We start from the raw sequence: 23,325 nt of genomic DNA, 5'->3' as shown, positions 1-23,325 counted from the left end.
GCTTTGAGTGTTACAGACCTCTCTGCTTCCTTTATTGTTGAATGTGTGAAGCTTCATGCTAAACAGTTATTCCAGTTCTGGAAGACTCCTACTGGAGTCTTCATTATGCTGACATGTTCCTCTATTTCTGAATTTCCTTGAGACCCCTTTTACAAACCATCCTCATACTTTAATTAGGGACCTAGATTGATGACTTCTGCACTTATTCATGTTTACAAGAGAGAATCAGAGTTTCTTTATGGATCACCTATTTCTAACTATCAGTTTCTGTATTTATGGAACGCCTATTTCTAATTATCAGTTTCTGTATTGCTGTGACCAATTTGTATCTTATGCTATTGAGACAGAACCTATTGCGATTCTTCAGTTTGCCAGCTGTAATCTTGTATCTTTTGAATAGTCTTCTGACATGCACATTAACTGGACTGATTATTAATTTGTAATAAATGTACTTAACTTCAATTACTGATTCCTGATCTTTACTGTGAGTCTAATTCGGCTACACAATAATTGAAATATTATATTAATGTTAACTTCCTTTGCGTCTCAGTCAACTTAACAAGATCCATCAGTTGAGAGATTGTAAATCATGCACCTGCGTGCTCTCACAGCAAGGGATTTTGGGAGCAACATATGGTTCACACCATGTTAATTACCCAATATTCATCACAAGGAATAAGTACTCAGTTGCTACACACCAAGCAGGCACTCATTGATATATGCCCAGAAGATGCTCATGGCAATCAATGTAGTGTCCTTGTTCAACGACAAAGGTTTGTCCTAGGGGTTTTTGAGAAGCTGCAAGTGGCGAGGCCCTAAACGTACCATCAAGAAGGGTTAAAATTAATTCTTGCAGAGCTTTAGCAGTACTGCTTGGAATTATTGAGTAACTTTTAGAATGACTGTAGAGGTTTTCAAGACAACTGGGATACCTTGTTGGAGAGCCCAGCAATAGATTATATTTACCGTCCCGGTTTTCAGCATTTTTTCTTTATAATTTAATTAGGCAACTGGGCATAAATTAGGAATAGAATATGTGTGGAAGACTTATCATGGCTTCTAGTTAAGAGGTGCCTTATATAGAGTGAACACAGTCTCAACCTGTGAGTGTTTCATACTTACGTATTGTCTAATTTCAGTGTGCATTCAATACGGATAAGAACGTGCACTGGCAGAGACTGATGAATCCATGTTCAGAGAATTAAAATTGCATTTGCAAGTTACAAAAAGCCCTTAATTATTATTAGTTTTCTGCATTTTATTCTCATTTGACATTTGTACTGCTAATGTTATGCCAATAGTTTGGTTTTGCTTCCTGAAAACTTCACACTTTTTATATTAACATGTCTGTTTCCCTTCTGATTAGAGTCACAAGAATTATCGAATCCAGAATGGCATGAACCGTGACCTCCATTCATGCTATATTCATCGATATTTATTGAGTTACCTACACTGAATTTTCCCCAAGAAAAGTCCCAACTGTCTTCATGTGGCTCAAGTGATCTTCCAGGCAGGATTTGACAGTGCTGTGTCACAGGCTGCCTACAGTGTCTATTCTGAATATACTGTGGAGTTTAGAGGAGTCATCTCTGCCTATTCAAGTCAGACTATAGATTGCTTCTGGGAGGCATTTCATAACTCTTTGATACCTATTCAAGGCTAGTCACTGCTGGGCTACTGCAGGAGATCTAATACAAATGATGCTCCAAGAGCTTTGGGAAGGGACAATATCAATTTAAATTTCAAAAAGCTACTTTCCCTTAACATCTATTAAAAGGTCGACAATTGAATTTAATTTTAATACATTTTAAGAATAGTGTTTTTTAAAAAAATTCTAGCTGCACCCTTTCCCAGCATACAGTATTTTCAACTGTACTCTGGTTTGATACATGGGATAGCTAGGGCTGTTACTGTGAAAATATCCTTTTGAGACATGTCAATGTAGGGACATGGTAGCATTAATTTTCTACATGCCTCACTTTTAAACACATACATCCTACCTTGTAACCCACAAAGTCTACATAAGGGTGACTTACTAATATCTCAAAGGGAGGTTGTTACCTGTCAAAAATTGCTACTTTAAAATGTCTCATTGCAGGTTTTACTCTGCAGCAATCAGCCTACAATGGTGGGCATAGAGCCGTGTTTTCCTTTGTCACACATTAGTAGATTGCACAATAAGTGCTGCAGTCCACAGGTGACAGTTAACATTTCATTCCATAGGTGTATTTCCGCACCATATATTATGGTCTTATAGAAAAGATAAATGCCCCAATCAGGAATTAGCCAATTTCTGCATGTGTTAGGGGTCACAGCACATACAGTGGGCACTGATCAGCAGTGTCCAACTGTGCAGAGTCTAAAAAACAGCAATAAAATGGGGTCCACAAAAAGGTGAAAAATCAAGGGTGACCATGCAGAAAAGGCAGATTGACTATACTGATTGTAAGAAATTATGTTACTGGTTCAGAGGGGTGGAAGCCTCATTCAGGCAATGACGACAATCCTTGCCCGGGTGAATCACAAAAGTCACTAAATGAATGGGTGCTTAACTCTATGGTAGCTTGGCACAAAAGCAGTCATGCTTATCTTAGAGGCATTGTGTAAAGTATTTATGCAGCACACAAAAGTAATAAACACAATAAAAACCCCAAACCAATTTTGAAAAGTGAGGTACATTTTGATAAATAAAATGATTCAAGAATGACAAAAAACAATCAATAGGATCAGAGATGTGCAATGTTAAAGTTTTAGGTAAAAGTAACACCTCTCACGGTAATCTGGTCATGCTAGGCCGGGGGAAAGTCATAAGTTCCAGTTCAGGCCAAAAGCAATGGAACACAGGTCAGTAACCAAGCTAGTCTTGCTGAAGAGTTACCTTCTGAGTACATCCTGAAGAAGTCTGCTCGCAGTGGAGGAGGCCACAAGGAGCAGGGACAGCATCACATACACTCGCCCCTATAAAGCAAAAAGCAGACCCAGTGCCACAGGATGTCACTGGTGTAGCATGAAGAGCCAGTTAGGCATCTTGGATGGTCATTTTTGAGGTTTTCATTGGTGGTCATGACTGTCTGTTGTTGCTGTAGCGTGGAGTGAGATTTTGCATAGCTACTTGGCACTGGTGGTTGCTGTAGTGTGAAGAGCATGTTTCACCAGAGCTTTGCATTGGTAATTGTTGCAGGTGACAGAGTCTTGGCATACACATGCCTGTTCACGGTGCAGGGCTCAGGCTGGTCCATTTGCAGGTCGAGGCAGGCTCAGTTGCAGCAGGTAAACAGGGTAGTTGCGCAAGGGAGACTCTGAAGCTTGTTGTGTCCCTGTAGCTTAAACAGGAGGTCAACCAATTGATTACTCAGGTGAACCTGGCATGAAGGTAAGCAGGTCCAGTCTTCCTTGTCAGAGAGCAAGACCGTCTTCAAGCAGTGGGGTGGTCCTCTGGCAGCAGGACAGTCTTTCTTCTGTAACATCCACAGGTCCAGGATTGTTCTGAAGAATTGGTCTGGAGGTCCAGTGCTTATGCCTGGTGCCAGCCTCTTTGTAAGGGAATTCCTTATATTACCCCCATTCTAGTTTTGGAAAGTACTTTCCCTTTCTCTGTCAAGGCTTCAAACTTCATGGGTAACAAAAGACAGGGCAAGCTTGGTGTCAGATTCCTTTGTGTGGGTAGGATGCAAAGTTCTTTCAGGTTTAAGGGAGACAGGGCACAGCTCTTCCACAGTCATTGAGCCGGGTGAGCTATCCTGTCCACACTAAAGCCCCACTTTGTGTCATGGTCTGGAAGGGATACATAAACCCCAACAGCAAAGCCATTCACAATTATGTGATCATGTACTCTAGCAAAAGGCACAAACGGTGAGGACATAAAGAGCCAAGTTTCTGAAAGTGTCTTTTTTACATTTGTTACTTAAATCCAATTCCAATACAGAAATTACAATTCATTTAAATCTAAGCAGCATATCTTTATCCCAATCCAAATGTATAACTTATTCAATGTAATGAAGTCATCTAGTGTTGGTCAATGGTAGAGCTAGGCCTTACAACTGTAAAGAAATGCCTTTAGGAGTTTTTCATTGCCAGGACATGTAAACGTTTTACTTTTCCATATCGAAATGGGAGTTTTAAACTGCAACAAAGGCTGCAGTGGAAGGTGGGAGACATTTTTTAAAAGGCTACTTTAATTGGTGGCACAAGGGGTGGTGCAGGCCCACTAGTAGCATTTAATTTACAGGCTGAGAGTATGTGTAGTAAGATTCATTAGGGACTTACTAGTAAATTAAATGGTCCAATTAGGTTTAGGATCATTTTTACCGTGTTTGAGGGAGATAGTACTTTAGCACTGGTTAGCAGTGGTAAAGTGCACAGAGTCCTAATGCCAACAAAAACAAATTCAGAAAAACAGGAGGAGTAATGGCAAAAATGTTTGGGGGAATATCACGTCAGAGATGTCAGGTCTTAAACTGGTTGATTCCATTTCAAAAAAGTAACCTTGCACCAACATTTCCTGCTGAGGTTTGCAAACTCAAGCATTAGTTCATAATGCAGCATTTGTAAAGCAATGTTGGAGTTCAGGTAGCTTTCATGACAAACATGTTGCTATTAATATATCCCAGTGCAACGTATGCCTGTGGGCGTCTTGGCGCCAGCGTCTGAGAGATACTATACTGAGGTAACAATATTGTGTAAAACTAAAAAGGGGGAGAAAAAAATCAGGATTTTCGATGTTTCCTGAAAATGTTCGAATTTGACTGACATCTAAGATACCAGGGCAACTGATTCCAAAGTTGACACGTGTCTCCAGCAAAAGGATAGCCTTGTGCTAGTGTGCTGCCCATAAAGAAAGGGGTATCGCTTTATTTATCCGGATGGTTTGTCCACTCATTTTAGGGGTTCTGTAGACTTATATTGGCTTCCAAAGCGTCTTGGGGACACGAGGGGGAAAAAGTTATAGTAAAACCACATTTACAAAAATTTCCAGAAATCATTTTTGGTCTCTACTATGTCTCATCCCTGAAAAGCACTGCCACATCAAATTGCACAAAGTAGCTCTGTGAATGAAAGCAACACTTCTTTATGCTTTCAATATTTAGCTCACAATCATTTTGGATGTACACACTCTTTTTAGGGACACAAACTGTCACACTCCTGTAATTCACGTGCCTTTCATGAACACCAAGTGCTGTAATACACATTACTTGCATGCACACCCCCTTTCATGTGCATATACCTTGTTTACACTGCTGTAACACATATTTTTCTCATGTACACACTGCTCATTTCGGGTTCTAGTTTCTATGCTTTTACAGCACGTGGACATAAATTGCTGCTTATGGTTTTCAGTGTACTGTTACATCTGGACACAGTAGTGGTGTCATAGAGGTGGTAGCCTACTGCTTGAATCAGTTGGGTTCACAAATGAGGAAGATGGAAGCCTGGGGAAAGGACAGTAATGATCTGGCCACAACAATGCCAGATCAAGGTATTGCTGCTGATGCTATAGGTTTGGGCTTAGGATTCTGTCCAAGCCCTACAGTCAAAATAGCTATAGAGCCTCTTGGACGTTCTGAATCCATTTCTTCAGATCATACGTCCGTGATTGATTGAGCATAAAAGCTGTGCCACACGAATCATCATGTAAGATAAAAAAGTATGTCTGTGCTTCAACACTGCCCAAAACACTCCCACTCTGGCACTGGCCTATCGATTACAGCCCTAGTTGGGCACTGTCTGGATTAACAGAGTCCCAGAAAAACAACGTCCCATCTATAAGTAGCCTCCTCAGGCACTGTCTGAATCAGCATTACACTCATTCAAGAAGTGTATCATCAAGTACTGACACCCACTTGTGCCTGTCCCATCTGGACTCTAGTTGGACACTACCTCAATCCTCACTGCCCCACACTGGCAAGTTCACACCCTCCACTGCCATCACTTTGGTGGTAACCTATCTCTCATTCTCTGGCACTGTCATTCTCTTCTCTGGCACTGTCTATGTTCCTTCTCTGGCACTGTCTATGTCATCACTGTTAGATCCAGCACAACCCCACCTAGCAACAACCTACCCTGGAACTTTTCAACTTAGCCCTGCACTACTCTGCCACTGTCCTACTGATAATGTTCTACCCAGCACTGCCCCTACGCTGGCAATGCCCATTCAGCACTCCTACACTGTGGCATTGTCCACTCAGCATTGACAAGCAAATTTAGATGCTCTGTGCTGCCACACTGCCCTTACTAGAAGCCCTTGCCCTACTCCCGCCTGGACCATGAGAGTTCTGCAACACTTCAAAAGTACCCTTTCAGAACCTCGACATTTTTTTCCAAACTTAAGTGCTCACTGGCCAGAAAAATTCTCTATTTGGACTGAATTTTTCACAGTTTGCTCGTGACAAACCTCGCTTCACTCGCTGCAACCAGGCTTTCGAGCATTGACCTTGTAGGTAGTTGGCAGAGCCAGTGGGAGAAGTTGGTGGTAGCCTCCTAGAAATTTTTAAAAAAAACTTTGGCCATCTGATCTTATTTTGTTTTTTACAATTAATCTCTGATTTCATTTCCGAATTTATTTAAGCATGTACATGTACATTTGTATATATTCCAATTTGCAATTATATTTTTCTTAACATGCTTTTGACCGATTTTCTAATAGTACACATCCGTCCCAATGTTCCCTGGTGGTAGCTTTTATCAGTAGCCTAGTTCTGTTTAGCAACTTTGTAACAAGCTGTAACAAGCTGAACATAATGACAGCGACGGTCCTCCCCCGTTGGTAAAATAACCTGATTTGTCAACCTTGCCATGTAACATGAAAGCTGACCTAGATACAGCTGAAATTGGCTTTATTCACCACTGCCTCTTTGTGTTTTTTAATAGAGATGTTTTAGCTTTTATAGGACTAAATCACTTTTGATCGTTTTCTGCCACGTTTCCTTGTCATGCTTTCTTTGTAGTTGGTATATAATAAACAATTGTGAAGTTGCTCAGGAAAAATAATTAATGACATTATTTTATTTTTTCATTCAGTCGTTAATATCAGTGAGAGCCTAGAAAACAGTAACTCAGCAGAGAGAGTTAAAGGCAAATCACTTTAAATGGTGGTGCATTACTGAATATTAATGAAATAAAAAACACGACAATGGCTCTATCAGTTCTAGAGTCCGATGAGGCTACATTTTCTGGTGCAACGACTATGTACGTGCAGATGTACTATATCAGAATCACGCAGGCACTCCAGTTCAATCTCCCACAGGCCAGCATAATGCCCGCACCATTCTCACCACCCAAGTACATGGGAGCAGCCTCGAAGTTCCTCTGCAGTAATTCGATCCAGACAGATACCGAGTAAACTCAATCAGCATTAGATCTTCGAGCGTCGTGATGGATGAGTCAACATAAGTGCAAAGAGACCAGCAAAATCAAAACAAAAGTCTGTTCTACGTGTTTGGGCATGTGGCCAAACTAACCTGTGAAATCAATTGGCTAAACCTGTTAGCATTCAGATAAAACCTGGATGAAGTACAAGTGGTTTAGATGGCAGCAGTTTATTGCTGCATGTGTCTGCCAATCACACATGCAGAAGCCTGTGCCACAAAGTCGAGATTCAATCATGCTGTCTTTATTCTACCATCTTTAATCTACCATTGTACATTTCAATTTACTTTGTAGGTATCACCCAAGACCACTGAACAGATGTAGGCTAATCGGCAGAATCACCAAACCATAAATGTAGAGCCAGTTTCTAGTGTAAACCTCTTCATTACACATAGCTTGCAAAGTGATGGATTGGTTAATTTGTTGAATTTTTGAGTGATCATTGTAGGATTGGCTGTAAGGCAATACATTTAGAGGCTAGGTTGCTGACCTTGGAACCAGGGACCTGAGCTTCAGTCCCAGCTTTGGCACTTGAGCATGTATGTGCCGTTTTGGGTAATTAATTTATGTCTCTGATTTTCAAATTGTAAGCATTTGTTTGGTTATATAAATTCCTGGGTAAAATAAATATATACATTTTTCAAACGTAAGAAAAATAAATGTGCTTTATGCTAATACAGTCTAACTTATGTGTGTCCATGTTCGTCATCATATCTTGCTTTCTTTAATCCTGTTTCCATAGGACTCCAAGGTGGGCAAGCCAAATTCCTATAATCGGAATGCCAATATGAACTGAGAAGTGACAGATGTTTGAGGACAATTCTCCATGTATCATTAACTATGGGGCTGTGCTTTGCTTTTACGGCCTTTGATTGTGGACACTTCTCGGATTATTTCTGCATCTTCTGTGTTGAGTTAAAAAATCAGTAAACAATGCTGACCACTGTTTTAATTCTGTAACAGCATCTTGGCCTGCTGATGTGATGTATTGTTAGTATTGCTTAAATTGCTTAGGTCGCCATTTAATTAGATGGAATCTAATATGATTTGTTAATAGAAATGGCTTATCATTACACATAATGATTACTCATCTCCACTCAGATGCCCAAATTTAGTGTCTGTTTTAGGTTGGAAAGGTTATTAGCTGAGAATTAAATTACTCAAGTTATTCTCATTTCCTATTATATATGTTTCAATCAAAGAGATTTATAGAGCTCGCTACTCACCCGTGAGGGTCTCAAGGCGCTGGGGGGGTGGGAAAGGGGTAGGGGGCTGGGGGATCACTGTTCAAAAAGCCAGGTCTTGAGGCTCTTCCTGAAATGTAGTAGGTCCTGGGTCTTGCGGAGGTGGGTGGGGAGGGAGTTCCAGGCCTTGGGGGCTAGGTAGGAGAAGGATCTGCCTCCGGTGGTGGTGTTTTTGATGCGAGGGACAGAGGCGAGAGAGAGGTCGGCGGAGCGGAGGTGGCGTGTGGGCGTGTGGAAGGTCACTCTTTCGTTAAGGTAGGTAGGGCCGGTGTTGTGGAGCGATTTGTGTGCGAGGATGAGATTCTTAAAGGTGATCCTTTTGTCTATGGGGAGCCAGTGGAGGGATCTGAGGTGTGGTGAGATGTGTTCGTGACGGGGGAGGTCGAGGAAGAGTCGTGCTGCTGAGTTCTGGATTTGCTGTAGTTTGCGCTTGAGTTTTAGTGTGGTGCCGGCGTAGAGGGCGTTTCCGTAGTCAAGCCTGCTGCTGATGAGTGCATGAGTGACTGTCTTTCTGGTCTCTGTGGGGATCCACTTGAATGTTTTTTTCAGTATGCGGAGTGTGTTGAAACATGAGGAGATGAGGGAGTTGATTTGTTGAGTCATCGAGAGGGAGGAGTCCAGGATGATGCCGAGGTTGCGTGCGTGATTTGCGGGGATGGGTGCGGGGCCTAGCGTGGTGGGCCACCATGAGGGGTCCCAAGTGTTTTTGTGTGGGCCAAAGAGGATTATTTCGGTTTTGTTGGAGTTGAGTTTAAGGTGGTTGGCTGTCATCCATGCGGCGGTGTCGCGGAGTGCATTGTGTAGGTTGGATTTGGCGGTGTTGGGGTCGCGGGTGAGGGAGAGGATGAGTTGAGTGTCATCAGCGTATGAGAGGATGGTGATTCCATGGGGTTTGATGATGTTCGCTAGTGGGGTCATGTAGATGTTAAATAGTGTGGGCCTGAGGGAGGAGCCTTGGGGGACTCTGCAGGTGATTTTGGTGGCAGGGGATTGGAAGGGGGGGAGACTGACTTTTTGGGTTCTGTCGGTGAGGAAGGTGGTGAGCCAGTCCAGGGCTTTGTGTCTTATCCCGGCGTCGTGAAGGCGTGTGTTGAGTGTGTGGTGGCAGACAGTGTCAAAGACTGTGGAGAGATCCAGGAGTATGAGTGCTACGGTTTCGCCCATGTCGACTCTGGATCTGATTTCGTCAGTGCATGCTATGAGAGCGGTTTCTGTGCTGTGGTTCTTGCGGAACCCAGATTGGGAAGGGTCGAGTGTGTGGTTTGTCTCGAGGAAGTGGGATAGGCGGGAGTTGACTATTTTTCTATGAACTTGGCTGGGAATGGGAGGAGGGAGATGAGGCGGTAGTTGGAGAGGTCGTCTGGGTCGGCTTTGGTTTTTTTAGGAGCGCAGTGACTTCCGCATGTTTCCAGAGGTCTGGGAAGGTGGCGGTTTCGAATGAGCTGTTGATTGTGGCTCGGAGTATGGGGGCGATGCCGGGGCTGGCTCTGTTGTATATATGGTGGGGGCATGGGTCGGAGGGGGAGCCAGAGTGAATGGAGTTCATAGTGGTTTCAGTTATTTCGTCTGTGGTGGGGGCCCAGGTGGTGAGTAGGTTGGGGGGGTGTGTGGTGGATTTGTGTTAGGTGGGTGCGTGGTGTGTGTGGAGGATGTGTGTGGTGTGAAGCTGTTGTGGATGTCCAGGATTTTGCGGTGGAAGTGATCTGAGTGGGAGTCGCAGAGGGTTTGTGTGTGCGTGGGGTCTTGGTTGCTGGCCTTGGGTTTGGAGAGCTCTTTGATGATGATAAAGAGTTCCTTGCTACTTTGGGAGTTGTTGTCAATGCGTTCCTTGTAGTGTGCTCTTTTGGCGGTGCGTATGAGTTGGTGGTGGATGCGTGGGGTGGTTTTGAGGGTGGCGAAGTTAGTGGTGGTGGGTTCTTGTCTCCAGGTTTTCTCTGCTTTGCGGCATTTGTGTTTGGATTCGTGGAGTTCAGTGGTGAACCATGGGGCGTTCTTGATAGGCAAAGGCACAAAGGTTTTGAAGCTTAATGCGTCAAAGGGATTCTACCTCCATTTATATATCCTTAGCATTCACGCAAATTGCATCCAGTGAATTAACTTTAACCAGTTCTCCTACAACTATTTGAATCTGATTCCCAAGTGCCTGGGGTAGATATCATAGATTACATAATCTCTGGAGTGGATGTGTCTCAATCTAAGTTTTTTTCCTGGATGCAGATAAAGATCCTAGAGCAGAAGCTACTCATTGACTTTGGTAGCAGTTGGTAGACCAAATACCTTCATGCATACTTTCTCATTTTCCAGGCAAGGATACATGGGGAAAGGTGTGATATATCTATGCTTGTGTTATCCAAGATGGCGTTAAAATCTCTCTCTATCATTCACAAACCCCTGCAAGAGATTCCCCATCCTGTCACCACCCAAAATTTATGGTGAAGATGTACAAAAGTCTACAGAGATCAAGTTTAGATCAGAGAATGAATGAATTAATCTGCTATCTTTAAACCCTGGCCCAAATCAGGTCATAAATTTGACACTCATGCCCAGATTTCTTAAGGTTTTGCATTGCTCTTGCACCACACAAGAGGGCAGTGCAAAATACAAATTGAGATTTATGAAGGGATGCAAGGCCCCCTTGCGTGGCCCTGCATGGCTTGTTAAATGGGGAGTAACGCAAGACAGTGCAAAATGCTCCATGGGTGGAGCGTGGGTCTTCCCACATATCCACCCATGAATTTAAGTGCATTCCCAGATTTACCATTAATGGGAAACCTGGGAATACAGTACATTAAAATTATACACCTTCCCAGGTGAGGTGTAACAAGGAAAAATATATTTATTTCTCTTCGTTTTGTCCTCCTCTTTGTGCATGTGTTGCATTCTTCAGCACACATACAAAGAGTAAAATTCCTCTCAGGATTGTTTTTGTACAGGAGTGACCCTTCCTGCACAAAAATAATCCTATCTACAATACTGGATTTCTTGCACAATGATGCAAGGGTGCCTGTGTTGACGCCAGGCAGCCAAAAGTGTGCAAATGCTACGATATGATAGAAATGAGCCTTATAATGTTAAATATGATGCATTCCTGGCTTTTCCCTTTTAGGTAGCGCAGCAAGATGGCTTGCTGCATCACACTGCATGAAAAACTAATAAATATGCCCCCAAGTGTCTATTCAGAATGCAGTGTGCAAGTGGGGTCGCCCCTTCTATTCATAATCTACTTGCTAGTGTGCATTCTATACCAGGGCAAGCTGCACAGCTCTGCAGTATGATTACAGTTAAGAAATAAATCTGACCCCATTGGCTTTTCCACCAGGGAAATACACCAAAAACCGGAACCTGTGATTGCTTTTGTACTTTTGTACTGAACATAATTATTAATGCAGAAACACATCATCACTATGGTAAAGGTGACCTGGGTGATTATAGACTACAATTCTTTCATGCTCACTATTACTGTATGCACAATCCAGTAGTTAGAGTACTTTTTCAATGTTTTTATTGTCTGTGTGAAACACTAGTACCCCTTATTTTAATTAATGTGAGGGTGATTTTTATTACAAACTCTTTCTTCTGTGTTTACAGGCGATTTTTGAACAAATTGAGTTTGTGCTTATTGTGGCGGCTATTATGCCTCATGTTGATCAGAGAGCCTTGTCTTTATGTAAGGAATGTAATATATAAGGAGGCAGCTGAGCATCCACATAGTGAGCATGTGGCAGGTATGCCAGAGACAGAGCTGATGGCAAGGTTTGTGAAGACCTTCACCTAGACTGCACCCAGCCCCTTGACCCCTGGATCTCTGGTGTCCTATTCAGAAGTAAGGCTGAGCTGAACCACTCTGTTCCGATCCTGCTTAAACTTAACCCTGGCTTGCCCTCACCTCTGTACACAGGGCTCTCCATCTTTCCTTGAAGACATTTTCTGCTTCCCCCACTACTGATTCACATCTTCTCTCCTCCATCCTGACCTTGCTCTTCAGACTTCAAGGACTATCAGCACTGCAACTTTGCTTGACCCTCTGATCAGTTACACTCCAACAAAGAGTCCCCTGCTTTATCTTTACAATAAATCCCCATATTAAAACTCGCTCTCTAGTCAAACATGTTCTGGAAGTCTGGGATGTAATTGTTTCAAATACCCCAGACCTGCTTGTCCTAACAGTAACCTGACTCAACCTTATCTCTGCCATAGACACAACCATTCCATGATTCCTCCTGGCTACAACATAATCAAACAGATTGAATGTCATAAACTTGCCTGTGGTGTGGCTATCATTTATGCTTCTAGCCTCTATTGTTTCATTATTTCAGCATCAGCAAAACTAATTAGAAAATACAAACAATGTATTGTGAAAGAAGATATCAAAATAACGGTGTAATGTCTAGTGCCTCAGCACAACAAGTACTAAAACTGACTCCTGAAAAAGTGACAAGGCCACTTAAAGGAGTGGTCCTTGCAGCTGCATGCCTTGTCACTATCAAAAGCAAATTCTACCATTTCAGACCTCTGTTATCTTTTCTACTATGCTCCTTGGGAGACAATGTGCTAATTTAAAACAGCATGGTGACATATAACTCGAAGCATCTAAAGACTAAGGCCCATATTTATACTTTTTTACTGTCACATTTGCGTCATTTTTTGACGCAAAAGCGGCGCAAACTTACCCTGCGACTCCCCTTTCCGCCAGCCTTTTCATGGCGGTTCATACTGCCATGAAAAGGCTGGGAGGAGGGGGACTCGTAATCCCCTGGGCGGCGCTGCAAGCAGTGCTTCCCTGAGGGATTACAACCGCCGGGACCAAAGTGGCGGGAAACCACTGAGACCAAAGTGGCAGGAAACCAGCGGTCCCGGCGGTGCGACCACAGCACGTCCGCCGCAGTCGTAATTCCATGGGAAGCACCACCAGCCTGTTGGCAGTGCTTCTGACGAAACAGCCCTGACGGTCTTTGACTGCCAGGGTTGTAATGCGGGCCCAAGTGTTCTATTGAGGTCATTGCCTGCATAACAAGTATCTCATCAATGTCATTGTCTGAATGACTTGACACTTTTACCGTTTCTTGGAAAGATAAGAACAGGCAACATCTGCATCAAAAGTAGACATGTCAATAATTAGACAAAAATATAGAAAATGGAGTCTCAGCTTGCTCGAGATAGAGCCCGGCCTTAGAGCTTTATGTCATCATCACAGCTACTCCTGGAATTTCGGGCTGGAGACATTGCATTTTTCTAGCCAAGTAGCTTACTTAAACCACTGAAAACCTCACAAATTTGATTTGTCACCCGGCTTTCCATGCTTTGATGTTTTTTCAGTTTGGTAGTACTTTAGGTGTCCAATGTTAATAACATTGATAATATTAGTGTCACTTGGCCACAAACATATGAATTACAAGGACCTACTAGGACCCTTATACAGTGGCAGGCATCATTTAAGTTAGCTTACTTTGTTACTATTGATACATAAAAAACTTAGAAAAGCACTCTCTCAGCATGTGATGTTAATAAATGTATGCGACTAAAAACAAATACAATACATCACTGACTTCTAAATATCTATCACCCATGCAACCAAAAGGTAGGTTTAATCTGACCCTCATACTCCATCTATAGGTGACAGCAGGGTAGCATATTTTTGTTCGAATGAGCCTGCTGTCACCATCCAATTGCCACGAGGGTTTTTAGGAGGTGGAGAGTCAATGTATGGCTGCTACTGATTAAACCAGACTCCAGACAGGTATCTAGCTAGGCCAAAAGAGAAACAAACTCATGAGTTGAGCCTCTTGTAACCCACCACCTGGATCTCCCAAACAAAGCCATAGCAACAAATCAGATAGCACCAAGTTAGCGCACTTAACCATCTTACTCCCTTGAAACACAGAGGAATGAGAATACATCAGTAGCGTGAGTCCTTGTCACACTGAATAGCTGGGCTAGCGTTACAGACTGGTCTTTACAGTGGTAGGAGTGGAGAGTAGGAATTCTACACTCAACAGGAAACTGTGAAGTAGTCTCACATCACAATGTAGGAAAGCACAGGGATCACCTGCAGAGGCTGTATTTTCTACAGCAAAACTGTGATAATTATGTTGGATGGGATATTTTCTCCACCAGTTCTCAATTGCCCATGGTATATGCCCCATCAAAACAACTACATTAAGAGGTAATTGGTGATGATAACTCTCTTTTCTATATGTGGTTTGGTGAAGTATGGCTATACAGCACTATGGAAGGCTACCTGGAAGATAGCCACACACTCACAGAAGATCCAGTATTGATCACACAACCTAACCACTTCTGGACCCACATTGGACACATTACCTACTACACCTCAACTGCACTCAAGTCACACCAACAGCACCAACTATCACTGACCCTGCCAGTCCCTATAGAAATACGAGCAGCACCTAAAAACTCTAATCCTCATCATAAACTTAAGCATGGAGTTTATGAGGGTAATCAGTGCATGTATTGCTTCTGTTAAGGGTTAGCAGGGTCAAACCGAGGGTCTCAGGGTATCCTATCTCTAGAAAAAGCCTCAGGAAAGTGTATAGTGCATCAAGGACCATGACTCATGGCATCATGAGTTAACCCATGTGCGTCTGATTACAAGTTCCCTGGATGGGACCTTGTTATCTCTGCTCAACCACTGCGGTTACCACTGCTGGGGTACAAGTAACTCCAAGGGTGACATTAAGGATTGTTACAATTGGAACCCTTCAGTTCCAAGGATAAGTGAAGAATTAGTGTGCACAGGGAAATTCTGCTCTAATACCCTCCTGTAATCTGTTTTTTCTTGATAGTTTCAATCCATAGATGGAGTATATCTTGTATGGAGACTAATTGTAAACCTTCTAATATACAGATAAGGTTAGTAATTGTGGTACGTAATCCATGGGATTTTTGGGGGACCTTACAATTAGCTCTTTGGCCTCCTACCATATCAAGGATCTGACGATATGGATCGATATATGACATAACAATGCATGCCCTTACCGTGCATACCTTTGCACTGCATATTTTACAAAGCATGACATTACCAAACAGTTACATCAGTTAACATTGAAACAACCTTTATCACACATACTTTAAGCGTAAATAACTTACAGCATATGTCCTTACATCACAATTTCTATTAGTTTTAATGTTTTGAATGCATAAAAAATCCTAGTAACTTCCAAACACATAGGGGGTCATTGTGATCCTGGCGGTCCAAGACCGCCAGGGCCACGAATGACGGAAGCACCGCCAACAGGCTTGCGGTGCTTCCAAGCCCATTCTGACCGCGGTGGTAAAGCAGCGGTCAGAAAACCGGGGCCGGCGGTTTCCCGCCGTTTTTCCCCCGGCTGGGCGAATCCGCCAGGGCAGCGCTGCCCTGGGGATTCTGACCCCCTTACCGCCAGCCTGTTTCTGGCGGTTTTCACCGCCAGGAAGAGGCTGGCGGTAAGGGGTGTCCTGGGGCCCCTGGGGGCCCCTGCACTGCCCATGCCACTGGCTAGCCTAGCAGACAGTGAAAAGCGCGACGGGTGCAACAGCACCCGTCGCACAGCCGCAACACCGCCGGCTCCATTCGGAGCCGGCTCCTCTGTTGCGGCCCCCATTCCCGCTGGGCCGGCGGGCGCTAACATGGTTAGCGCCCGCCGGCCCAGCGGGAATGTTGGAATGCTGGCAGCGGTCTTTTGACCGCATGGCGGCAGATTGGCGGTTCCCGCTTGGCGGGCGGATGACAGCCATAATTTATTAATTTTACATTGACTCCTTCAAGGAAAGGTTTCTAGAATGTTAAAATAACTAAGCCAATTCCCTAAACCTTTGCTTTGTCCTTCCGTCATGCAGAGCACAGCAAGGCAGCGCAAATGCATCCCCTTGTGATGTTCTTGCATTGTGTAAGACGACACAAGAGACAATATGAAATTGGTGGCACATAACACTGGACCCGACTTGGCATTAACGTGTGAGTAAAACAAGCTAGACCAAACTTCCTGAACATGGGGTGACGGGGTAATTGAAGGGATTTCCCCAGACCAGTACAGGGAATCCATGGTGTGACTTTGGCATAGGTGTCCAAATTCCATCTTCTTACTGCCATGCTCCATTTTCACATCCTTTTTTTCTTAACGTTCGTTTAGGTTTCATTTTGTGACTTACCCACCCAGCACACCTTTACTCCTTTGACGCTGATGGATGCCCCACCCCCGCCCCCTTTCTCCTCAGCAGAGGATACTGGGAGGGAATTAACAATTTGTACCAGATGGCAAAGGAGTAACTACAGCATCCTGCATGATGCGCGTACACATTTTTAAGAACATTTATTCTAAGAGACGCTCCTAAACTGCTCTCTTCATCACATGTGGCATTACTAGCTGCAAAAGTGTCCACAGAGTTGCATGTTGTAGTTCAGGGGTTGCCAGCTATAAAACAAGCATTTGCATTGCAGCGGGCCTTACGTTGAGGAAATTCGATTTTTAATACGATCGTATCGACCCGCCATTTTGTGGCCCGCCGCCATTTTATGTTGCCTTCACTCAGGCAGCACAGCGAACGAAGTCCATTCTGCCTTTTCTGCTTATTCTGCAACATGGTGTTCAAAACAGCCTTCTGCCTCTATCTTTACAAGGCTGGTATTAAGGTCTGACCGAGTACACTAATCCCTGTCTGGTTTTCTAATCCTTGTTTCAACTATCTGTAGGCTCACACTATTCTCCGCCGATCTTATCTTATCGTCTGGCCTTCGCTGTCCTTTGCTAGTAATCTCTCATTTCACAACTGTCCTCCAAACGCACACAAACTTATCACACCACATGCAACTTCGTTGTGGATCGGTTAATGAATTAGTTCAAGGGAGGGGTGACAAACACAGCTGGAGGGGAGGCAACCTTAAGTCACTTGATACTTTGTTTTCCAATTCCTTCTATTGGTGCTGTCTTGTTTTCCGACATTTCTATTGGCTCTGTTCTATCTTTACGTTATTCTTACTGGCTCCTTTCTATGTGTTCTGGGAGTGTATGTAGTTAATAAATGGTTTTTATACGGTATATAAGATTGTGCGCCACAAAGTAAAGTGGCAGTCTCCTGAGAACATACCTTGTGTACTTCTTGGACAACTGTACTAGCTGCAGCTAATAAAATCTGATCTTTTACGCCTGACAGAGTGTCCCGTGTCTCTGTTAGTTGAGGCAGGTGAATCCAAGGAGATTTCAGGCGTACCCTGCGCCGCCAGGCCCATAAGGTTCTGGTTCTTCAACTGGCGCCCAACGTGGGGCGGCTTCAGCGGTACCGGTTCTGCCTGAAGGTCGTGAGGAACCCCGCAAGAAAATTCTGGAGGAATCGCGAGCCACGTCAAGCGACCCCTGTATGTCGAAGTGGTCCGAAGGTCTTTTTCAGCGCGGTTACTCCTTCCTGACGGCTACTGACGACTGCTGCCCTGACTGCCGCCCTGCCTTGGCCCTTTCTTTGATGATGTATGGTAAAGCGAGACGATAGACGGGCCTCTGTTGGTGTAAGAAGACATCCTTAGTTAAGTATTTGGTGGGTCGCGCCCACAAATTTTGGTCTTTGTTTTGTCCTTAGGTCCTTAGATTTGGCCATTGCAGTGGCCAAAGCCGAGGGGTAAGTGCATTTGTGCTGTGTAAACTGAAAGTTTTACCCCCTTGATGTTTGTGAACAGCCAGTAAAAATCGTGAGATGTCTGGTCTGACTAAGTTTGGAAAACTTTGTTGCTTTGGTTGTAATAGGGACTCCCAGCTTGAGGACTCCTGTCCGATTCCTTCGGTTGGAACTCCCACATATGAGCTCTATTCTAAACATGGTGTTGGTCCTATTGCCTTTAATAAGACATGGACCCGATATACAAAGAAAGATGGTGTTTTAAAATGGCCAGAAAATGGTAGTTTCGAAACTGATGTGCTAGATAATTTAGAAGCAACGTTATTTAAAAGAAAAGCCCGGCCGGCAATGTTTGACTCTTTTCGCCTTTGGCGTAAGGAAGCCAAACAGAGAGAAATTAAACAAGCGAAACGAGATAGGAAAACACAGGGAATGACGATTATACAGGCTGCTCAGCAATTCAAAGATGATGAAATAGATAATGCAATGGAAATTTCAGACAGACAGCATCGAATGGCAATAGATAAATGCTATCCGACGTTGCCTATCTCTTCCCTTGATAAGAGAAAAGATTTTGAGGAAGATTCCTTAATGTCCCACTTATTGAAATTGCCTCCGCCCTATGTACAAGGTGCTAATGCACCCCCGATGTTACAGCCTGTTCAGCCGCCAGTTGTGCTTCCGCCTGCTCCAGCTTTTCCACATTTGCCTCCTCAAGTATTGCCTATGCCAGCTTTGCCTTTAACTCCTTTGCCTTCTGCTCCTTTGGCAATTCCTAATGCTCCTTTAGTTAATTCACCTAATACCTTGTCCCCTATCCTTATGTCAAATTCTCCATCTATGCGTAAGCGATTTGCAGATACTGTCTCTGGTCTCTTATCACCTTTCTTTGAAGCTTTAAACGTGTCTCCAGCTTTTTCTCGAAGACAGTCTCGTAGTGAATTCCCAGACTCCGAAGAGCGAGAAAAATTGGACTCACTTGCTTGTAGATGGATCAAGAAGGGTCCCCAATATAGTACGTCTGATATTATGTCCACCTTTCTGCAATGGAATGCACCTACGCAGAGATATGTTTTTAAAGTTATGTGCGATACTCTCGCTAAAGAATGGGAGGATATGAATTTGGGTTCGGTCCCACAGGATCTATTAGATGTTCAGGCTGACTTTGACAAAGGACTTATTGTGGGTCCTAAGGTTGAAAACGCTGTCAGAACACTTATTTCTTTCAGATCCCTATTGTTCTCACAGACTTTTCCTGATTCTGATCCTTCAGTTAGGACAGCACTGAAAAACTATCCCATGAGAGAGGTTTCTCCAATATGGAAGGAAGAAGTTGCAGCAGCAGGTGCTAATCCAGCTATTCCTGCGCATTTTCAGCGCATATGGATACATGTCCCCTGGAAAAGGTCTGAAGTTTTAGCACTTAAACAGTCACTACCAGATTCACGCAAAAATCCTGCTGGTTACTATAAAGAGTTGTCGCAAACAGTTGATGCATGTACTATGAATCTAGCAGATATTGACATGTTGATGGGAAATGTAGTTCCACAGACAATATGGGCTAAAATTCGTAGAGAGGATCACGCTCAAGAATTAGGCGGCGATTGGAACGCTATTATTGCCGCAGATAGAGGTCAAGTAGGTGGTGCAAAGCCCGACGCTTTGATCTCAGAACTCCCTGGTAGGATTATTACATTAATGAAAACAATGATGCCTGCTTTGAGAGTTAATTGGGATAAGCTAGCAGCATGTAAACAAAAGAAAGATGAAAGTGTTTCCGATTTCTTTACCCGATTCGAGGAGACATTCATTGATCACAGTGGTCAAGATATGGCTACAGAAGGGGGACAGCAATTATTTGTGGATAAGTTCGTATATAACTTGCTTCCTGAACTATCACACAAGCTAAAAGACTCCGAGAGTTCATGGGCAGTTTCTTCTTCCGCCCAGATATTGGCTACTGCACAATATTATGAAAATAGAGACAAAGAAGAAAGGGAAAAACAAGAGAAAAAGACGAAAGAATTAAAAACTAAAGTTCTCTTGCAACAGGCTTATCCTCCTCGTTATGTTCAGCCTCAGTTTCAACAGCCTCCGCAGTTTCAGAGGTTGTATCAAAAGCCTGAACCATTCATTCCAAGACCTTTGCTAGGTCCCAATCAATGTGCTTATTGTAGGGAGGAAGGTCATTTTAAGAACAGTTGTCCGGCATTGTTGCAGCGTAATGGAGCAACATCTGCTTCACGAGGTCGTGGTGGTCCTCAGTCAGCAAATAGAGGTAGAGGTCGAGGTGTGTTAACCCAAGAGCAGCGTTCTTTTGTTCCTCCAAATTCCGGAAATTACTTTGACCAGCAAAATGTTAGGTCTACACAGTATTACAGTGAGGATCAGTATATTGAAGGAGGGAATGAAAGTCTTCATTTTGAATAGGACAGCCATGGACAAAGTAAGGGGGTTACGTCAATTCCAGTGGATCAGAATGGACCTTATGTTAATGTCACTACAATGGGTGTTTCAGAGCAATTTCTTTTAGATACTGGTGCCATGAGAAGCTCTATCATTCATTCTAAACTCCCTGGCGCACCTTTGTCTGGCTTAACGAATGTATCTGTAGGATTTTCTGGCGCCCCTGTTCGCAATCCAGTTTCTTGCCCTTTGCCTGTTTCAATAGGCCCTTATGATTTAGAAGCTCCGCTTCTTCTGACGAATGGTTGTGGTGAAAATCTGTTGGGTTTAGATCTATTAAAAAGAATGCATGCTACGATATATTGTTCACCTTCTGGTGTATACCTCACTCTAGGACAGAAAATGACTAGTCCAATGTACTTATCAAAAGATCAATTCCCACCTGAATTGCTTTCTCTTCCCGAAACGCTTTGGGCTACGGGTCCGAATGACGTTGGTTGTCTTGAGATCCCACCTTATGTTGTTACTCTTAAGCCCAATGCTGAAATGCCACGTATTCCGCAATACAGAATCTCTACTGAAGGTGAGAAAGCACTTCTGGAAATTGTCCATGATTTGATTCAGAAGGGTGTGGTTGAGGAAACGAGAGGAAATACATGTAACAGTCCTGTTCTTCCGGTTCTTAAACGCACTGATCCTTCTCAGCCTCCTGTTTATCGTTTTGTAATTGATCTTCGGGAGGTAAACAAGATTGTCGTACCGCAGTTTCCTGTAGTCCCAGATATCACTGCTCTGTTGACGATGATACCTTCTACAGCGACTTGGTTTTCAGTTATTGATCTAAAGAATGCTTTCTTTAGTATTCCCATCGCCGAAGAGAGTAGAGATATTTTTGGTTTTTCCCTCGGAGGCCGAAGCTTCCGGTTTAAACGCGCACCTCAAGGTTATTGTGAAAGTCCCTCTATTTACAGTCAAGCTCTAAAATGTCATCTTGATGCCTTTTCCTTACCGTCCGGTGCCGCTCTCATTCAGTACATGGATGACTTATTAGTTGCCGCTGATTCAGAGGAGATTTGCAAAAACGTGACCGTTGCACTGTTGCGTCATTTGTTTGATCTGAATCACAAGGTTTCTCCTTCTAAATTACAATATGTCTGTCGCGAGGTGACTTATTTGGGTCATCTCTTGTCAAAGGAGGGACGACGATTGACCCCCGAACGAATTCAGGCAATTGCACAAATGTCAGTGCCATCCACACAAAGAGAGGTACGTGCCTTTTTGGGCATTACTTCTTATTGTAGACAGTGGATTCCGAGTTTCTCTTTATTGGCTAAACCGCTGTTGGCGCTAACTTTAAAAGATACGCCTCAGCCTCTTCCGTGGACTGACGAGTGTCAGAAGAGTTTTACTGATTTGCGTATTGCTTTGTGTTCTGCTCCTGTATTGGGTACTCCTGATTACAGTAAGCCCTTTACGCTCTATGTCCACGAAAGAGAGGGTTGTGCATTGTCAGTCTTAACGCAGCGTTTTGGAGATCAACAGCGACCATGCGCATATTTCTCAGCTACGTTAGATCCAGTAGCTAAAGCATTGCCTAGTTGTCTTAAGGCAACAGCGGCAGCAGCAATTTCTATTCGACAGTCTGCTGGAGTAGTGCTAGATAATACTCTCATTGTTATGGTGCCACATGCAGTGGATACTTTACTAAATAGGACAAAAACGCAGCATCTTACGAGTGCTCGGTTGTCCGGATATGAGCTGACGCTTTTGGCTAGTCACATACACATCAAACGATGTAATACCCTGAATCCAGCTACTTTGTTGCCTCTTCCAGAAGAGAGAGATGTCTCTGAACAGCATGATTGTTTTCTCCGTACTGAAGAAGAGACTAAGGGTAGAATTGACCTAAAAGACACGCCATTAGTGAATCCAGATGGAACACTATGGGTAGATGGTTCTTGTTTCAAGCTCCCGAATGGAGATACAGTTTCAGCCTACGCTATTACTACTTTGCATACGATTGTGGAGACAGCACGCATTAGACATAATTCAGCTCAGGCAGCTGAATTGATAGCCTTAACTAGAGCGTGTGTGTTATCCAAAGGAAAAAGAGTAAACGTGTACACTGATAGCCAATACGCTTTTGGTGTAGCGTTTAACTTTGGGCGCTTATGGAAGGAAAGAGGATTCTTTACTTCCCATGGTACTAAGATACAACATGGTCAATTAGTGACTGAACTTCTTGAGTCACTTACAATGCCTACTCTAGATGGGTAGAAGCCTACCCTCTGAAGGACAATACTGCTTTATCAACTGCCAAAATACTTTTGAAAGAATTCTTCCCTGGGTTTGGTTTGCCGCGCATTGTCTGGAGTGACAATGGGAGCGAATTTGTGGGTCAAGTCATGCAAAAAGTTTGTGCAGGTCTTGGCATAAAACAGAAGTTCCACGCGGCGAATCACCCACAGTCGGCTGGTTTAGTAGAATGCTACAATGGAACCTTGAAGCTTAAAATTGCTAAGGTGCAAGCTAGCACAGGACTTAATTGGCCTGATGCTTTACCATTGGCTCTTCTGTCCACCAGAACAGCAGTACACTCTCGTTTGGGGCTTAGCCCTTACGAAGTGATATTTGGTCGCCCAGCTAATGTATGGGGAGTTCCTCGCCCTAAGAAATACTCAGACTTGCCATACCCGATGTTGAT

At 43.6% G+C, this 23,325-nt stretch overlaps 1 protein-coding gene across 2 annotated transcripts in view; it reads right to left on the bottom strand.

Annotated features, from left to right (window-relative positions):
* The window catches only part of STK32B (serine/threonine kinase 32B), a 1,635,948-nt gene that overhangs the window by 1,240,974 nt on the left and 371,649 nt on the right, over positions 1–23,325 (bottom strand). The window contains exon 1 of one of the 2 annotated variants that reach the window (XM_069202961.1): positions 6,392–6,472. The exons of the other annotated variant lie outside the window; for it this stretch is intronic. Coding sequence (XP_069059062.1) covers positions 6,392–6,426 — 35 coding nt within the window. The 5' untranslated portion in view covers positions 6,427–6,472. Of the gene's footprint in view, positions 1–6,391; positions 6,473–23,325 lie in introns of those variants that run through there. 2 annotated transcript variants of the gene reach the window in all.

This window comes from Pleurodeles waltl, chromosome 1_2, assembly GCF_031143425.1.
Source record: "Pleurodeles waltl isolate 20211129_DDA chromosome 1_2, aPleWal1.hap1.20221129, whole genome shotgun sequence".
In the NCBI taxonomy this organism is placed as follows: Eukaryota; Metazoa; Chordata; class Amphibia; order Caudata; family Salamandridae; genus Pleurodeles; species Pleurodeles waltl.
The sequence above is the reverse complement of the archived record's forward strand: the minus strand, read 5'-3'. Positions and strand labels throughout refer to the sequence as shown.